At 33.6% G+C, this 18,200-nt stretch overlaps 1 protein-coding gene across 3 annotated transcripts in view; it reads right to left on the reverse strand.

Annotated features, from left to right (window-relative positions):
- Positions 1–18,200, reverse strand: part of LOC140061938 (nucleoprotein TPR-like) — a 41,507-nt gene that overhangs the window by 14,844 nt on the left and 8,463 nt on the right. For all 3 annotated transcript variants that reach the window (XM_072107947.1, XM_072107946.1, XM_072107945.1), the window contains exons 12-32: positions 17,731–17,835; positions 17,419–17,526; positions 17,033–17,160; positions 16,741–16,842; positions 16,297–16,450; positions 10,208–10,389; positions 9,674–9,752; positions 9,286–9,429; positions 8,659–8,832; positions 8,219–8,359; positions 6,984–7,094; positions 6,803–6,878; positions 6,356–6,406; positions 5,833–5,982; positions 4,872–5,179; positions 4,414–4,491; positions 3,659–3,769; positions 2,836–3,087; positions 2,251–2,388; positions 1,707–1,891; positions 1,121–1,183 (exon numbers count right to left, since the gene is read on the reverse strand). In XM_072107947.1, coding sequence (XP_071964048.1) covers positions 1,121–1,183; positions 1,707–1,891; positions 2,251–2,388; positions 2,836–3,087; positions 3,659–3,769; positions 4,414–4,491; positions 4,872–5,179; positions 5,833–5,982; positions 6,356–6,406; positions 6,803–6,878; positions 6,984–7,094; positions 8,219–8,359; positions 8,659–8,832; positions 9,286–9,429; positions 9,674–9,752; positions 10,208–10,389; positions 16,297–16,450; positions 16,741–16,842; positions 17,033–17,160; positions 17,419–17,526; positions 17,731–17,835 — 2,840 coding nt within the window. The remainder of the gene's footprint in view (positions 1–1,120; positions 1,184–1,706; positions 1,892–2,250; positions 2,389–2,835; positions 3,088–3,658; positions 3,770–4,413; positions 4,492–4,871; positions 5,180–5,832; positions 5,983–6,355; positions 6,407–6,802; positions 6,879–6,983; positions 7,095–8,218; positions 8,360–8,658; positions 8,833–9,285; positions 9,430–9,673; positions 9,753–10,207; positions 10,390–16,296; positions 16,451–16,740; positions 16,843–17,032; positions 17,161–17,418; positions 17,527–17,730; positions 17,836–18,200) is intronic.

Consider the following 18,200-nt stretch of genomic DNA (forward strand, 5'->3'; position numbering starts at 1 on the left):
TGAATTATAATTTTTTACTATGATGACTGACTTTAAAAATGTAAAAAAATTATGCACTGTCAAACTATATACTTTTAACTTTAATATATGAACTTCTTAAGAAAGAAAGTTAATGTTAAGTTTGTTATTTCGGCCTAAGAAAATGTCATAATTTGTTTGATTGTCGAAATAATTTTTTTTAAATTTAATATGCAATTAATGATGACTTAATCAACTTTTGTTCTCTTAATTTGATAATAAATCATAAACATATGATACATACACTTCAAGAAAATAAAATAAAAAATAGGTGTTCCCCAGCATTCTGACGATATATATTAATTTTAAAATTTAGCATATTTTCACCATTTTGTTAACTTATACGTGCGTAGCCTGTCACTTTTGACGTGCTCGTATAACGCAATTTTGAGTTGAAAAGTGAATCAAATATGATGATATTATTAAAGAAAGATTGTAAAATAGAAATCGGGCAAAAAGAGTGTGCATTAACGTTTAACGCGCAGTGCGCGTGCAAAAATCTGCACACTCATGGCAATTTTTTAAACGCTTAAAATTGCCTGAAACGTACTCTAATTTCATCAAAAATAAATTTTGACAATTTTGAACATTTTAAGCGCGCGTACGCAAGCGTTATTTATTTTTGTATTGCCATATGATGAAATATGACCTGACATTTATGAGTACCAAATTTTGTTTAATTGTGATTCATGCTTGTGAAGATATGATTACAAACGTGATTTCGTTAAATCGCTCGTAGACCACGTAATTTTTGATTGCGCACCATGAAAACATAACCACATCAATTCCTGGCCATAAGGAATATACTCTGAAAAATTGACTTAGCTAGATGAAACTGATATCAAGATAATTGACGGACAAAATAGTGCTAAGGAAAGCATAAATAAATAAAGAAATAAATAAAGATCCTGACAGAATCAAGAGGTTATATGCATGTAACCTAATTATAAAACAAATAAACCCAAGTTTTTGCAAACAAAAATCATTTCAAATTAGTTTTAAATGAGTTCGAATTTAAAGAAACCATTTTATCTTTTGTAACTATGGACGTCCGTTTCCGAAATAAAAGTACAATGAAATGATATACATACAATCTACTTACTTATTGCGATGACTTTCTTCTGTTAAGTTTTTAATTGTCTTTCGATTGTTATCTCTTTCTTCTCTGAAATTTAATTGGATACATTGAATAGTGTCATGTAAAATAAACTATGTTCCCAATACAAATTATTTCGATTTTGTTTAACAAAATTTGTTAAGCTCTGTCTACACTATAAAACTTTTTGATAAAAAAAAATGTAATGGACATGATGATGTCATATCATTACCACATTTAGGCATATCGCTACCATATTTGGGCATATCATTACCATATTTGGGCATATCGCTACCACATTTGGGCATATCACTACCATAACTTTTTATATCAAACTAGTTTGATAGTGTAGACAGAGCTTCAGGTTCCTCATTCGTAGTTAAAAAACGACTCAATACACATCTATTGTTGTCAGTTTAGTAACCGTTTTTTTCTTGTTTCTATAGCTTTACGGGGATAGGGGTCACATGAGATCTGAGAAAGGTCGAGACTCAACTGGAGCTACAAATTACTGGCAGTCTTCTAGTTTCATCCTTTGCACCAAGGAGATAGTAGTTTTTATTAAAGGGTACAATAGGTTCACATTATTTACATAAGTTTTTTCTGTTCCTCAGGATCAGTCATGTTAGTCTTTTCAATAAGGTGATTAGTTCGTTGTTTCCATCGATTCACTTCAGTGGTGAGGGCGGTCTTCTCCGCCAACAGAGATTCCTTTTGGACACTCAGGTCTCGGTTTGCTTCTTGTATCGGAGCTATATCAGATTCTAACTTTTCAACCTACAAACAAATTGAAATATTTTATTTATACTGGGTGACCTCTTTAGTCAAAGACTGGTCTCCCACAGATCCCAGTTATGATCAGTGGCTGTGATGTACTAGTACACCAGGGTTACTCCTATTCGTCTCGAAAGATGTACAAGGTTCTTTAAAGTGCGCATGACCTGTGTACACTGGGCCAATGGTTTATAGTCCTTATCCGAGAAGACTTGTTCTACTTCAAGAATCATGGAGCGAGTGAGTCTCAAATCCTTGCCGATGTATCAAGAAAAATAGACACATTCTCTAGTGCACCAACAACCTAATAAATTCTACACACAACTGTTGACTGTATTTACTACAAATAATAACACACTTACCTTTGCTTGCATCTGTTGAAGTTGTTGTTCCAATTGGTCTTTCTCCGTTCTCATTAATTTGTTACTGTCTGATAAAACATTTAATGTTTCTACTTTGCTTACAAGGTCTTCATGCTGTGCTCGGGTGTGAGCTGTCACCTAAATAAACACAAAGAATTGATAATATGTGCAGCAATGAAGATATTGAAAGGGTGAGCCACTGGGAAAGCAGAATAATAAGTAGCCACATTGTTAAAAAAAAAAATAGCAATCAATGATTTTATGAAGATTAAACATTCTAAAGCTTTGTCTACACTAACAAACTAGTTTCACCAAAAAAAGTGTGATGTGCCCAAATATGGTAGTGATATGACATCATCATGTCCATATATGGAGACATCACATTTTGTTGTCACATTAAGTTTGATAGTGTAGACAGAGCTAAACAGATGACAATCCATAACTACTAACTACTGTCCAATTGTGCAGCTGCATGTCTTCCCTGAGAGTGTTCACAAGTGCCACACTGTTATTCTGTTTTAATAGCCTAAGTAGAAAAAATATCAATAATCATTTTGGAAAATGTTAACGTATAAATGTGTATACCTGCGATCGTTCTCTCTCCTCCGTCAACGCTTTCTGAGTCTCCTCCAACCTGTGTTCTAGCAAGTTGCAGCGTTGTTTGAAACGAACCGTCTCCGCTTGTACCAGCTCGTATCGCGTCTCAGCTATTTCCTTTTCTCTTCGCAAGAATCGTACGACCTCCAACAGCTGTTCTACAGATTTATCTTCGCTAAAGGACATGTTCACCGAATCTGTTAAATCCTTAGACTGCTCACTAACAAATTTATTTGACAACTAAAAAAATTAAAAGATAAAATATTTTAAGGCTTTGTAATAAATTAAGAATATTTTTACTGTCTTTTGAGTATTATTTTATTACTTGTCTTGTAATTTCATGTTATGGAATTGAATCAAATATACAACACATGTGTATGCATCATACATAAGATAATAATATAAAATATACATAGAATTACATTAAAAAGACAGTATCTCACAATTACAACATTACAAAATTTATATAAAACTGAAAAAAACTAAATTACAATGCAAAAAATAGGATAATAAATTACACTCAGCACTTATTTTAGGCCCTTGAAATCCCAAATCCAAAATGCTGGATACGGCACTGAACAGTGTCATTGTGTCATAGTGACCTCAGTTCATTCTCCAGGTTGTGGAACAAGTCTTCTAAAGCTCTGTCAACACTATCAAACAAAATTAACAAAAAAAGTGTGATGTACCCAAATATGGTAGTGATATGACTATCATCATGTCCATATATGGGCACATCACATTTTTTTTTGTCACATAAAGTTTGATAGTGTAGACAGAGCTTAACTGACAATTCTATCATACTACTTACAGCTTCAACTTGTTCATGTAACAAAACATTCTGTTTTTCTACATCCTGACACCTAGTTTGAAGACCGATCACTTCATCCTTCTGTATACGTAGCTGTTCTTCCCATGATGCCTGAGGAGAAACAACAATTTATAATAATAGTAATAATAATAATTCAACAATTATTACTACACTGTCTTTTTAGTGGCTTAAAACTATTGATTATTATTTTGGTTTTAAGTTTAGGTTTTACTATACAATTGCTTGGGTGAAAAAAAGAAGAAAAATGCTAACATATAATCCTTGGAAAATGGTCGACAGGCAAGGTTAGAATTCCCCCTACAAGGTGTCAAGGCATAGAAAAAACACCGCTAACTGATGATACAAAGATGGAACAGTTTACGGGAGCAGTACATGTCCAACAGTGGACTGATACACCATAAAGCAATCATGCATCAGAAAATACTATTTTACAGTATTTAGGAAACTTTGACAAAAACTTAAATTTTTTACCAAAATGAGCTTATTGTAATATTAATAAATACTTTATTTAAACACTGAGAACCTGATCACCTAAAGGTCAAGGCCGTGCAAGGCCATAAATTATTCTTATATAGTGTGATATAACAAACATAGAGAAAATTTCTCTATGATATAACATAAATTATAGTTGGTAGATAAGTAAAACAGTACCAACAAGTGAGATATTTTTAGAGTGAGTGGTCAAAAAGAGTGAGTGGTTGGTCATACAGAGTGAGTGGTCAGCCATTCATTACCTTGGACACATTTAATGTCTCCTCAGCCTGTTTACGCATCTCCAGGGCTTCTGCTAGTTTTGTGTTAAAACCTTCCAACTGAAACAAATTACCGTTCGTTAAAAATACAAAATGAATAGAATATAGCATAAAATCTCAGCGGATTCTGGATGGTTCAATAACAAAATCATTTTATATTGTCATCCTAATAAAGATTAGAACGAGTGATAGTAATTTGTTAGTCTTAAGCTCTTTCTACCCTATCAAATATAATGTGACAAAAAAAATATGATGTACCCATATATGGACATGATGATCACTACCATATTTGGGCATATCACTACAATATTTGGGCACATCACATTTTTTTTCGTCAAACTAGTAGACAGAGCTTTAGATATGATAATAGGTATGAGCAATGATGGTTGGAATGGTGCTTTAAAAATGATTGATTGAATGAAAGTCTGACAGTGGCTTACCTGTTCCTTAACAGTATCTAGTTGCTGTACAACACTGGCATGCAGTAGAAATTCTCGCTTATATTTATCTTGACTTTCTTTAGCCAGTTGAGCTTGTGTCTGGCAATCCTGTCTAGCGGCTTTCTCCATAGATTGCGCAACCATACTTTTCTCTACAGCCTCTTGCAGCTCACTCTGAGCTGTCGACAACTTCTTTCGCAGCTCAGCAGTCTGTTGGCTCATTAGTTCTTGTAGCTGGTTACTTTGTTCGCTCATTTCGCACTTCTCTTTCTCGTACTGAAGAATTTTTTCTTCTAGTTTTTGTTGAACTGTTAGGAAAATATAAATATATATATATATAAATATATTGAATGTTAAGATCTGTCTACACTATCAAATTTTAAGTGACAAAAAAATGTAATGTGCCCAAACATGGACACGATGATGTTATATCACTACCATATTTAAGCATATCAATACCATATTTTGACATCACACTTTTTTTTGTCAACCTAGTTTCATAGTGTAGGCAGAGCTTTAGTGTATAATAAATACATATGGAGATACAAAAAAAAAATTAAACCCAAACGATAAATTAAAACAGCCAGAAAATATGAAATATTGTTATATACCATCTTATTTACACCTGTATATTTTACACTATTTATTTCAAATCACATACAAACTTTTCCCCTTAACAGACGAAATATGTCGACATGCAGTATTATAATGGGGCCCGGGAGCATATGGGGGCCCATGAGCAGTGCCATGGGAAAAAACTGGCAATAAAATATGCCAAAAAAGGCTAAAAACCCCCTAGCTTTTAGCATTGGAACTTGGAGGGCCACTTGGGTTTTCTAAACCAGGGGCCTCAGGCCTCTGTGTTACTCCACTGGTTGTGTTGTTAATGGAGTTTAATAGTTTAATACTACATACTGAGTAGATAGATCACAACACAATAACAAGAATATTGTTTGAATACCTTCAACCGACTCCTGTACTCTTTTTTCCATTGTTTCTTTGAATGTGTTGGATGCATCGTTCTGTTCCTTCAGACTCATGTCAAAGGCTGCACTCATGCCCTGGAACTTCTCTGCTACTGTTTTTGTTTTCTGCAGTTGCTCCTTGAGGCCTAAACAAATATAATAATATTAATATGAGTTACATATAACATATAGTACATAAAAACAAAGTATGATAACTGAAATTGCTTTGGTGTAAAAACATAAATCTGGAAAGTGTATTGAGTGACTAAATAATTACCCTGGACCTTACTTGCCTAGCATTACTATTAGAAGTTGGTTGTAGTACAACCAAAACGTTTCAGGAATTACATAGTTTAATAGTCTATTCGCCATACAAATCTTAATCCTAACAATAATTGTGGACATACACAAATGCCATTTATAATGTACCATAATTCCCAGAACATGGAAGATATCATTTGATTCAAACCAATTTTGTATAATATGATGGAAAAAAGCAACAACAAATATTCAACGTACCTTTTAGTTGCATTTTCAATTCTTTAACTTCATTTGTTTGGTCTTGTACATCTAAAAATAGTAAGAAAAAAGCAAATTGGTAGCAGGAAATGATAATAATGAAATATATTTTTAAAGTTTTTTATCTCGGATCCATCGAATGGCAGTATAGATTCCAATCGGATGCTACCTTCATTCACAAAAGATCTAGGGGCTTCTAAACGTCCAGTGGCCGTATTCACAAATCACACTTAAGTGAGATATTTCCCTTAAATATTATGTATTTCACTTAAACCAATAAATATTTAAGTATTTCCATTAAATTGTATTCACTTAGATAGGAGATTTTTTTATTTTAAGTGAGTGTTTCTCTTAGCCTAAGTATGAATGTTGAATACCGCCACAGTCTAATGGTTTTAAAAAGTTTAATGACTCCTTCATAAAATAAACAAAATAAAAATGTTTTACCGGTGGTAGAACCAGTTGTAAGAGCTTGGTCTAATTTGATCTGGGCTGCTGCAAGTTGAGCCTCTGCTGTTGAACACTACAATGAAACAAAATAAACACGTATATCATTACGAGAATACGCTTAAGTGTAAACTAAATAAGCAATACGAAAAAAAAGTGATTGTTTGACTTGTCAACTTACTTGTTCCTTAACACCATTCAGGTCTGCTGTAGCATTCACTAGTTTCTGTCTTGTTTGTTGGTGATTTTCCATTTCATTTCTCCACTGTTGATGAGCCTCTTCAACTTTTTGCTGAAAATAAGAAAATACAATACAAGAAAATAAATACAATACAAGAACAGAAATACAATACAAGAACAGAAATACAATACAAGAACAGAAATACAATACAAGAACAGAAATACAATAAAGCACTGTACTGTACCGGTGTACTATATACTGTACCGGCGTACTATATACTGCACCGGCGTACTATATACTGCACCGGCGTACTATATACTGCACCGGCGTACTATATACTGCACCGGCGTACTATATACTGCACCGGCGTACTATATACTGCACCGGCGTACTATATACTGCACCGGCGTACTATATACTGCACCGGCGTACTATATACTGCACCGGCGTACTATATACTGCACCGGCGTACTATATACTGCACCGGCGTACTATATACTGCACCGGCGTACTATATACTGCACCGGCGTACTATATACTGCACCGACGTACTATATACTGCACCGGCGTACTATATACTGCACCGGCGTACTATATACTGCACCGGCGTACTATATACTGCACCGGCGTACTATATACTGCACCGGCGTACTATATACTGCACCGGCGTACTATGTACTGCACCGGCGTACTATGTACTGCACCGGCGTACTATGTACTGCACCGGCGTACTATGTACTGCACCGGCGTACTATATACTGCACCGGCGTACTATATACTGCACCGGCGTACTATATACTGCACCGGCGTACTATATACTGCACCGGCGTACTATATACTGCACCGGCGTACTATATACTGCACCGGCGTACTATATACTGCACCGGCGTACTATATACTGCACCGGCGTACTATATACTGCACCGGCGTACTATATACTGCACCGGCGTACTATATACTGCACCGGCGTACTATATACTGCACCGGCGTACTATAAACTGCACCGGCGTACTATAAACTGTACCGGCGTACTATATACTGTACCGGCGTACTATATACTGTACCGGCGTACTATATACTGTACCGGCGTACTATATACTGTACCGGCGTACTATATACTGTTGTATGTTACTTACAGTAGCAAACAAAGCAGTTTCTTTAGAACATCTATAAAAACATAAATAAATATTTAAGTTAATTACTACACTTTCTTATATTAGTTATTCTCATTTTACCTCCCATGACTTGTTAGATTCCTTTTGATTCTTAGCCTCCGCTTCCAGCTTTCTCTTAAGAGTGCTAATCTCCCTATCCAGACTCTCAATTCTGTTTGTCATTCTTGCTTTGTCTTCAAATTCTGACTTCTCTAAATTGTTCTGTATTGTAAAGTGTATATTAAATAAAAACTATACAAAAGTACAGTAGTTCAGTCTGGTAATATACTGTAATATTTGTTTGGGTACTAATAAAATTATTAGACTGAAAATAAAAACAATTTTAACAAACTTTAAATTTTATTTTTTTATTTATATTTTTTTTTTAAATTTTAAATATGCTTTAATAAACTTTTTGAAATAAGTTACTTATTTCACTCCTAATTTCAACATATTGGCACATAGTTAACAAGTGACAAAAGCCAATAAAAAAAATCACAGAAAAACAAAATGCATGTTACCTTAATAGTTTCAAGGTTGACAAGCAGTAGATTTTGTCCTCTGTGCTCCCTCATTAAAGCATCTTTCTCTTGACTTAGTCTTGCCTCCACACCTTTTAACATATCCCTCTCTGCACGAAGCTTCTCGCAGGATACCTCTGCTCTTGACAACCTCTCTTGAACAGCTAGTTGATCCTGAATAAACAAACAAACATCCAATTATTCAAAACCTTCTATTACAGATGTACTGCCCCCAAAAAACATGAAAAATGAAGATTAATAAAGTCAGACTTTTAAATTGGCCATTTCGCAGTTTTAAAAAAGTTATTCACTTCTGTAAAAAAAAAATTTTTCACTCACAAAAAGAAAAAAGAAATGGTTAATTTTAACCAAAAACCATTGTCTGACATGCAAGTATTTTTTGCTTTAAATTACATTTTTTTCAACTAAAACTTTTTTTTCCCATCCAGTTTTTAGTCAAAGTGAACAACTATTATGTGACATTAAAATGGCATATTAAAAACAAAAATTGAAAAAAAAAATTGTTTAGGGGGACAATAGATCTTAAATTTTTATTTTGTGGGGAGTTTCTTAATTTCAACAAAGTCAGTTTTGTGCAAGTTTACTGTTTAAAAAAATATAAATTACTTGAGTTTGGTGATTAATTAGTTGTTGTAACTTGATAGCTTCCCCACTTTGTTTCTGACTCTTATCTCGTAAACCTGCAATCTCTTTCTTGTAGCCGTCAATGTTACTTTGCACAATCTTGTACCTTTCACTAGCGAAGTCAAGCTGTAAAACATATTCCAACAAACTTCTTTAATTGAACTGCCATTTATAAATAAGTTTTTTTCTCAATAAGTAAAAAAAAACACTTATGCAGTACCTTTTTGCAGTTTAAACATGAATGTTATATTTATTTTAAATCGTAATATATTTTAATCTGTACATAATCAGTTTTATCGTTTGAAATGAAAAAGTAATTTTAATATTCATAAAATGGAAATAAAATTTAGATTAAAAAAAAAAAAAATACCTGTGAGGCAAGTTTAGCATTTTGGACCCTAAAATCTGACACTTGATTGCGCAATGTATCTAGTTGCTCGGTCAATAACCTGCAAGAAAATAAAGGAATTAGAATTATCTGAAAATAACAATACAACTTCTTTTATTATAGTTTAGATACTTAGTGTAAAATAACATTTAATTTTAAATGATTGTTTTATTTTCCATAACTTAACAATTAAATGAAGATTAATTAAATCAGACGTTGAATATGTTATTTTGTAGTTTCATCACAAAAAAAACCCAAATAATTTTTCATTATAAAATAAACAAATAAATGGTTAAATCAACCAAAAACCCATTAGCTGGCAGCCAATATTTTTTTCAGGTAAATAAATTGTTTTTCGATCCAATTTTTGGTCAAAGTGTTATGTGAGACTAAAATGGCATATTCTACAGAAATTTTTTAAGCATTTTTTTTTCAGGGATACAATACATCTTTAAGGAAAGCAAAAAAACACACTTACCTAATTTAACCATTAAGACATGGCAATATTACACTTACTTTTCGTTCTCTTTCCTCTCAATTCTATATGTATCAAATTCCTTCTTTAGTTGCTGGAGAGCAGCTCCTGTATCTTCAGAGGCTTCATTTCTAAGTGTCGCACCTGGACTTTTAAGATTGCTGGCTGGTGCTGCTGGCGATGAACTAGGTGGCATATGTGCAGACGCAGAACTCAAATTTAACTGTCATTTACACACAAAAAAAAACATCTTGAAAGAATTTCATTTAGCTTCGATTTTGTATAGATGACAAATTTCGTTTTTGTAAAAGCTACAAGTTAAAGCTGCATTAACATAACACTCCGCAGTCAGTTGAGAATGATCTCTGATAGAGATCGAAACGTTCGAGTAAGTACTCCGTTAACTTGTAGCTTTTTAAAAAAAACGAAATTTGTCATCTATATAAAAAAACATGTAGATTATTATGTTACAACTGTCCTGCATTTTTGTTTATGTATCATACTATCCCAAAATAAATGTAGAACAGAGAGAATTAAGAAATCCACACTCCCATTCCTGATTAACAGTGACCTTATAGTGCAATAATATATATATATGAAATTCGTAATTTTGATAGATAGGCCTAGATACAAGATACAAGATAACTTTATTGTCAAAATTGTTAACAATTTCGAGATATGTTTTGTACCTGAGTAGAATAAATAATACGATGTGATAACTATATAAATAAATACAAATGATACAAGTGACTATCTTGAAAAGTTTTTGTTAAATAAATTGCATGCTGTGTACATTGGAGAAAATCTGAAACGGTTGTGTCAGTCTAACCCTTCCTGATCTACTTATAATGATGTCTGAATATAATGGGTGTGATGGGTCTTGCATAATTGTGTCAAATTTCTGAAGTATGAATGTATTAAACATTTCATCTAAAGGTTTCATTTCTACACCGATAACTCTGCTGGCCTTGTTTACTAATCTCTGAATTTGACTTTTACTGTTTACATTGATATGAGAAAACCAAACAATAATATAATAAGAAATGATTGATTGAACAACAGAGGAATAAAACATATGAATAAGATGAGAACTAACATTAAACCGTTTCATTTTGTATATAAAGTACATTCTCTTATTAGCCTTGGTACGGAGTTCTTTAGTGTTGCTCTCCAAATTTAGTTTATTATCAATTATTAATCCCAAGTACTTATGACTTTCTACTATTTCAACAATTTCATTATCAATTTCAATATTTACATGATTTGTTTTATTTTTCCTTCTAAAATCGACAATAACCTCTTTAGTTTTTTTGGCATTTAGTTCAAGAAAATTTTGTTTACACCAGACTACAAATTGTTCAACATATTCATTAAACAGGGATGCATTATTTTTTGAAATTAAACCAACTAGGCAAGTATCATCTGCAAACTTAACATTAAATGATTTACTTGGATCAATATCACTTTAAAAATCAGAATATAATGAAAAAAGTAAGGGTGAGAGAACGCATCCCTGTGGTGCACCTGTATTACAAGTTAACTGCTTAGATACGCTACCCCTAAACTTAACAATCTGTGTTCTTTCATTTAAGAAATCAGAAATCCAGAGATTTAATCGTGGATTTATTCCTAACTTTAATAATTTATCTGTAAGTAAATGAGGCTGAATTGTATTGAACGCTGCAGAAAAATCTAAAAATAATATTCTAGCATAGTTATTTGGATATTCAAGATGACCATACACCTTTTGCGTGAGCGTCATAACTGCGTCAACTACGCCCCTTTTTTCCCTATAAGCAAATTGGTTGCTATCAATCATACCCTTTGTCTCATTATTTCATATATTTTTTTTAATTTTCTCAAAACATTTCATGTGGATGGCTGTTAATGCCACTGGCCTATAGTCATTGCAAACAGTACATTTATCATCTATTGGAATCGGTGTGATAATAGCAGACTTCCAAAGTTTTGGTACAGTACGACATACATCAACCGACCACTGAAATAGGTAATGAAAAATATACTTTAATTGAAAATAACAGGTCTTCAGAACTTTCCCCGAGATTTGATCTGGCCCTGTGGCTTTCTTTGACTTGACTTTTTTTTAGGGTTTGTTCCACATCAGTTATATTAATTTGGATATTGTTATTTCCTTCTTCTCTGTTTGAGCCCATAATAATTTCATTTTGTTTTCCCCGTAAATCCGAAATGTCACTTTTTTCAAACCTGACATAAAAAGTATTTAAGTTATCCGCTGTGATGTCAGTATCCTTACTCTTATTTAATGCAACTTTGTAATTACCCGTAACTTTATTCATACTTTTCCAAACGTTCTTGATATCACCTAACTAAATGTGTCCTCAATGTGTTTGGCATAGTTCTGCTTATCTCTTTTAATTACTCGTCTCACTTCCCTTTGTCTAATTTTACAGGCTTCGAAATCTCCTTGTTTAAACGTTTCATATTTTTCTTTCATTAGTAATCTTAATTCCTTTGAAACCCATGGTTTATTATTTGCATAGATTTTTACGAATTTGATTGGTACAATGGAGTCCTCACAAAACTTAATATATGCTGAGCATCTTTCTACCGTGTCGTCAAGTGAATCGTTCTTAAACGTATCCCAATCTGTTCTATCAAAACAATCCTTTAGATCATTTATAGCAACTTCTGACCATATCTTGACCGGCTTTTTAATGATGTTAAATTTTCTTAATTTCTGCTTATACTTTGGCAATAATTGAATAAGATTGTGATCCGATTTCCCAATTCCATTTTTTGCTTTTGCCAGGTACGCATTCGGTATATTTCCATAACATTCATCCAATATGCTGTCTTTCCTTGTCGGTACCTTCACGTATTGATGCCAATGAGGTAGTGCTCTTTTAAGCATACAATGATTGAAGTCACCTAACACCAGCTTTAACGCATCTGGTGACTCGCTCTCTAATAATCTCATTTCCTGTGCGATTTTTTTCCATGCTTCTATACGACTTCCTTCTTGTTGAACATATGCAACTGACACAAAGATCTGTGGTATTTCTCTCGGCAAGTAAAAAGGGCGTAGTGCAATCACAATGAATTCAACATCTTGACAGCAATGTTTTTTTGGTTATCCGCACTTGGCGGATAACCCCTTGTTATTGTCAGGATCTTTTTTTTTTTTCTTTAATCTTCTTTCTTTCCACGAATTTTGTTCGCAGCGTATCTCTAATTCTGGCCAACATAAGATTGTATAACTTTTTCATAAGATTGACCTATAGCTGTAGATATGCAGCCAAGCTTTTCGACGGTATCGGAGTTGCGCAGCGTAAGTTACGCGCGATTTTATGAATTTCAATGATTGATCATAGATTGAAAACCAAAAGTCATTTTGTATTGAAACTTGGTGAAAATTTAAGTCATATCATGCGCAAACTTTCTATGGAGTAAAAATGCCATGTTTTACAGAAAGTTTAAAATTTCAAGATGTGAAAAATCAATTTCTAATCAACTTTCTATGCGTTTCATGTTATTTTGAGCATTTAAAAAATTCCCACGCGTACGCAATTTTTTTACGCGCGCGTGCGCACGTAGCGCAAAAACATCGTTTTTTTGCTTGATTTTTGTTTTTCCTGTCTTTTTTAGTAAATTTACCAACTTTCAAACAATTTCGACTTAAAATCACGTCATACGAGCACGTACAATTAAACAATTTAATTTACGCGCATTTTTGATGAAAAAGTTCAAAAATTGGTCAAAATTATGCCTTTTTTTAAACAGTCATAGATTCTAAACTACGTGGTGAACTTTTTTATAATTACATATTCTGGTAGTAGATGAGTTGCAGATATCAAATCATGCATCAATATGGCTAACCGGACATTGTGACGTCATCGTATGGCCACTCGAATATAAAATATAGGATTTTTGTCTCTTTCCTCGTAGCTCGTCACATTTAATATAGCGCATCTCCACTTATTTGTATTCCATTTCCCCCATTTTTGTATGTTGTCTAGGTCAATCAATTATCTTTCGCACGATTCACCATTTTAAAAATTGTGATGACGTCATCATGTTCAAAAGCGTCAATAACTTTGGTCACTTATTTTTACCTATTCTGCACTGTATGTAGTACCTATACAGTATATAGTGTATACCGTATATACTTAGACGTGACGAAAAATAGAGAGCACACTGAAATTGTTTCAATGCCTTAATCGTTTTTCTGCGCGCAATATTCTAACGTATGACGTGCACGTGGCCTTTGCGCTGCGGATAACCTAACTCGTCCGTAGTGACGAGTTCAAATCTAGTTACTACCTTGATGTTGTTACACCAACGTGTGTTAATGTATGCGCAGACACCACCGCCTCCTTTCCTGTAACATACAGATCTCTATCTCCCCGCACGCATGAGAACCCATCAATACTGACATCTGCAGTGGTATGTTGGTCTTTAAACCACGTTTCGGTGAAACACAGTAAGCTAGATTCTCGGAAGTCTTGTATTGCCATACAAGCTTCCAGTTGATCGAGCTTATTACACAGGGATTGAGCATTTCCAAAAATAACAGTTGGTAGAGGAAGACGATTTAATCGTCTGAGCCTTCCCTTAATTCCTCCTCTGCGTACCCTTTTACGCGGCTTTGGATTGTAATTGAGATTTAGGTTGCTAGGCCCATCTGTGTTTGGATTTGGCCTTAATTGCAACAACTCCTCGCGGCTGTATGTGATTTTCACGGGCTGGTGATTTCCCATCACAGCTACCGGAACGGGCATTTGGGCTGCCGTAACTGCAGCATAATTCACTCGAAAAAAAGATCAAACTGGTACAGAGCCATAGACTAATCATTTTTCTCCGATATATATATATATATATATATTCATGATTTACGTTGAAAATAAACACTGTGCAACACTTATAACAACAAAAACGACATTTAGTGCAGATCCTACTTCAGATACGATTTTGTTTGTTTTATCTTTATACTGGGTGACCTCTTCAGTCAAAGACTGATCTCCCAGAGGGCCCAGTTGGTGATCAGTGGCTGTGATGTACTAATACACCGGGGTAACCCCCTACTCGTCTCGAAAGATGTACTAGGTTCTTTAAAGTGCACACGAGCAAGTTGCGTACACTGGACCTACGGTTTATAGTCCTTATCCGAGAAGACTCGTTCTACCACCAGAACCATGGAGTGAGTGAGCCTCGAACCCCTGCCGATGTTATGGCTACGTGATTACGGTTCCACTGTCTTAACCGCTCGGCCACTCACCCACTGATGTCGCATGTCTAGCACAGCGCCCTCCATCCACGGATAATTAATAATTTTACTCGCAGTTTTTAAATTTGTAATTGTATATTCTTTATATTTTTTAATGCATTTATGTATACAGTCAACTCTCCCAATACCGGACTCTCTGAAAACCAGAAACTCTCCCAATACCAGACTTTTTTTGAGGACCAAATGGTCCCAAATTTATATTTACCATTAAAAACACATTCCGAATACCAGACTTTCCAGAAAACCAGACTTATTTGGCCGGCCCAAAGGTGTCCGGTATTGGGAGAGTTGACTGTATATATATATATATATATTTTTATATTGGATGGTTGTGTAAATTTTGCTCGTTTTTGATATATATCTTTGTAAATTTGTAATTGTATATTCTTTATTTTTTTTAATGCATTTTTGTATATATATATATATATATATATTTTTATATTGGATGTTTGTGTAAATTTTGCTCGTTTTTGATATATTTTTTATGTTAATGTTACTGGACGCAATTTAGTTTTGTACTGCCATGTCTTTGTTTTAATAAACCAGAATAATAAAAAAAAAAATTTCATTTAAGTAAATTTTCAAATAAAAAACATAAATCCTATATTTCCCATTATCAATTCAAAATATGTAATATTTATTAAAGATTAAAGATGTATTGTCCCCCCAAAACATGAAAAATTAAGATTAATTAAATAAGACTTTGAATAGGTTATTTGTAGTTTTACTAAAGTTAATCACTTCTGTAGAAAAAAACGGGGAAAAAAAAGTTTTCATTTGGTTAAATTAAATATCAATAATTATTTTTTCTGGGGGACAATACATCTTTAAGATATAAAAGTAAATAAAAAAGTAAAAACTTACCACGGGCTGGGCACCGGTCTGCGCAAGCAATACACGGTACATATCACGTTGACTTACGATTGATTCTACCATTCGCGTTTGATGGGTACGCGTTTCTCTCATCTCCGACAAATCTTGCAATGCTGCTTCAAGTTGTTTCTTTAACTCAAGTGTCCTAAAACAATATGAAAAGAGTAATAAAAAACCAAATAAATTACAAAAACATACAACTTTAACATAAACATAATTCACAACAAATTTGAACAAATGATAGTAACAAACCTAAAGCTCTGTCTACACTATCAAACTAGTTTGATGATAAAAAAGTGTGATGTGCCCAAATATGGTAGTGATATATCATCATGTCCATATATGGACACATCACATTTTTTTGTCATGTACAAAAGCTCTGTTCGCACAAGAACAAACAACTTTTGGCAGAATCAACAAGAAGTTGGAACTCACTTTGATTCAACTGTTTCCTGTTCTTCTTTCTCCTTTTTCTCAGAAATCTCACGGATAACAACTAGAAGCCTCTCATTCTGTTGCTGTAACTCTGTGATTCCTCTGAAACACAATCATCATTTATAATATAAGATGGGTTCAAGGATGTAGCCAATCAGACGCGCTGAAATGAGTCACATGTGCATTATTTGTGTAATATATCACCACTAATCAATTCTAACTTTAAATTAATTTTTTTTTAAATCAGAGAGTGAAATGATGTTATAGTGTTATAATAATAATAAATACATACTTAAATGAGACCAGATGCTCTGAGATGACTTGAGATGAATTTGACACATCACTAGAGGAAACAGGATTCTCCACATCAATGACACGAGTTCCTCTGGCTTCTGCTAACTCCTTTAGCAAAACACGGACCTAAGTAAATAATATAAGTAAAAAATAACACAACAATAATTAGATTAGAAGCCAGAGATTTATTTATAAGTGGCAGTTCCACTGTAATGTTTGGTTCCCACTACAGACGCATCACAACGATGTAACGCAACGTAAGGGATTTGATCAATCACAAGCGATGGATTATTCGAACTGCTGCTTGTCATTGGTCAACTCACTTGCGTTGCGACCTAGTGGGAACCAAGCTTTAATAGTAAAATAGTAGGAATAATTGCTAACCTGAATAGATAAATCACCAGCCTGTTGCTGAAGACGATGGTTTTCACGAGTCATCTGTGATGCTTTTCTTTCAGAATCATCCATAGCAATTCTCAATTGCTCGCATTCCTAAAATATAAGCAATTCAATATATTTGGGCCACAGATTAGTTTTTTCAGTTAGCACAGCCTGTGCTTGAAACTAGGCATAATTTCATAATAGAAAAATTGGAAGGCAACAAAATTTACAAAATGTGTATATAAAGCTAGTATTACTTATAATCCTAAGAGGGATTTTAGCAATGTAAAACACTGCTTCTAAGATTGTACTTACCAAAAGAGCCTTGTCTAACTTAACAGATAGCAATTCAGTAGTCTGTAGTGATTTCTCATAGTCTTCACGTTGTTTCTGTAACACTGGTGCTTTCTCTTCAATTTCCTGAAAATAGATTTGTTATTTGTATATTTATTGTTTGTTTTACGTTTATTGTTTGTTTTACATTTATTTGTATATTGTATTTTTAATTATTTATTAACACTGGAACAAATTAATTTTCCATATGTATGTATTTTGTATATTGGACAGAATAAAGCATTGTATTGTCATTTGTATGTTTATTCAATGAAGTAGCACAAACATATTCCACAAACAGAAAACAAGTCACACTTTGTCATGTAATAGAAAACCTAATGTATGATAGCACCTAAGTTTTGAGTTAAAATCAAAATCGTAAGGCATTTAATGAACAGGCAAACTGTTGTTAAGGCAGTTTTCTTGCTCATTAAATGCCTTACGATTTTGAT

The sequence above is a fragment of the Antedon mediterranea genome, chromosome 11 (genome assembly GCF_964355755.1).
Source record: "Antedon mediterranea chromosome 11, ecAntMedi1.1, whole genome shotgun sequence".
NCBI classification, from domain to species: domain Eukaryota; kingdom Metazoa; phylum Echinodermata; class Crinoidea; order Comatulida; family Antedonidae; genus Antedon; species Antedon mediterranea.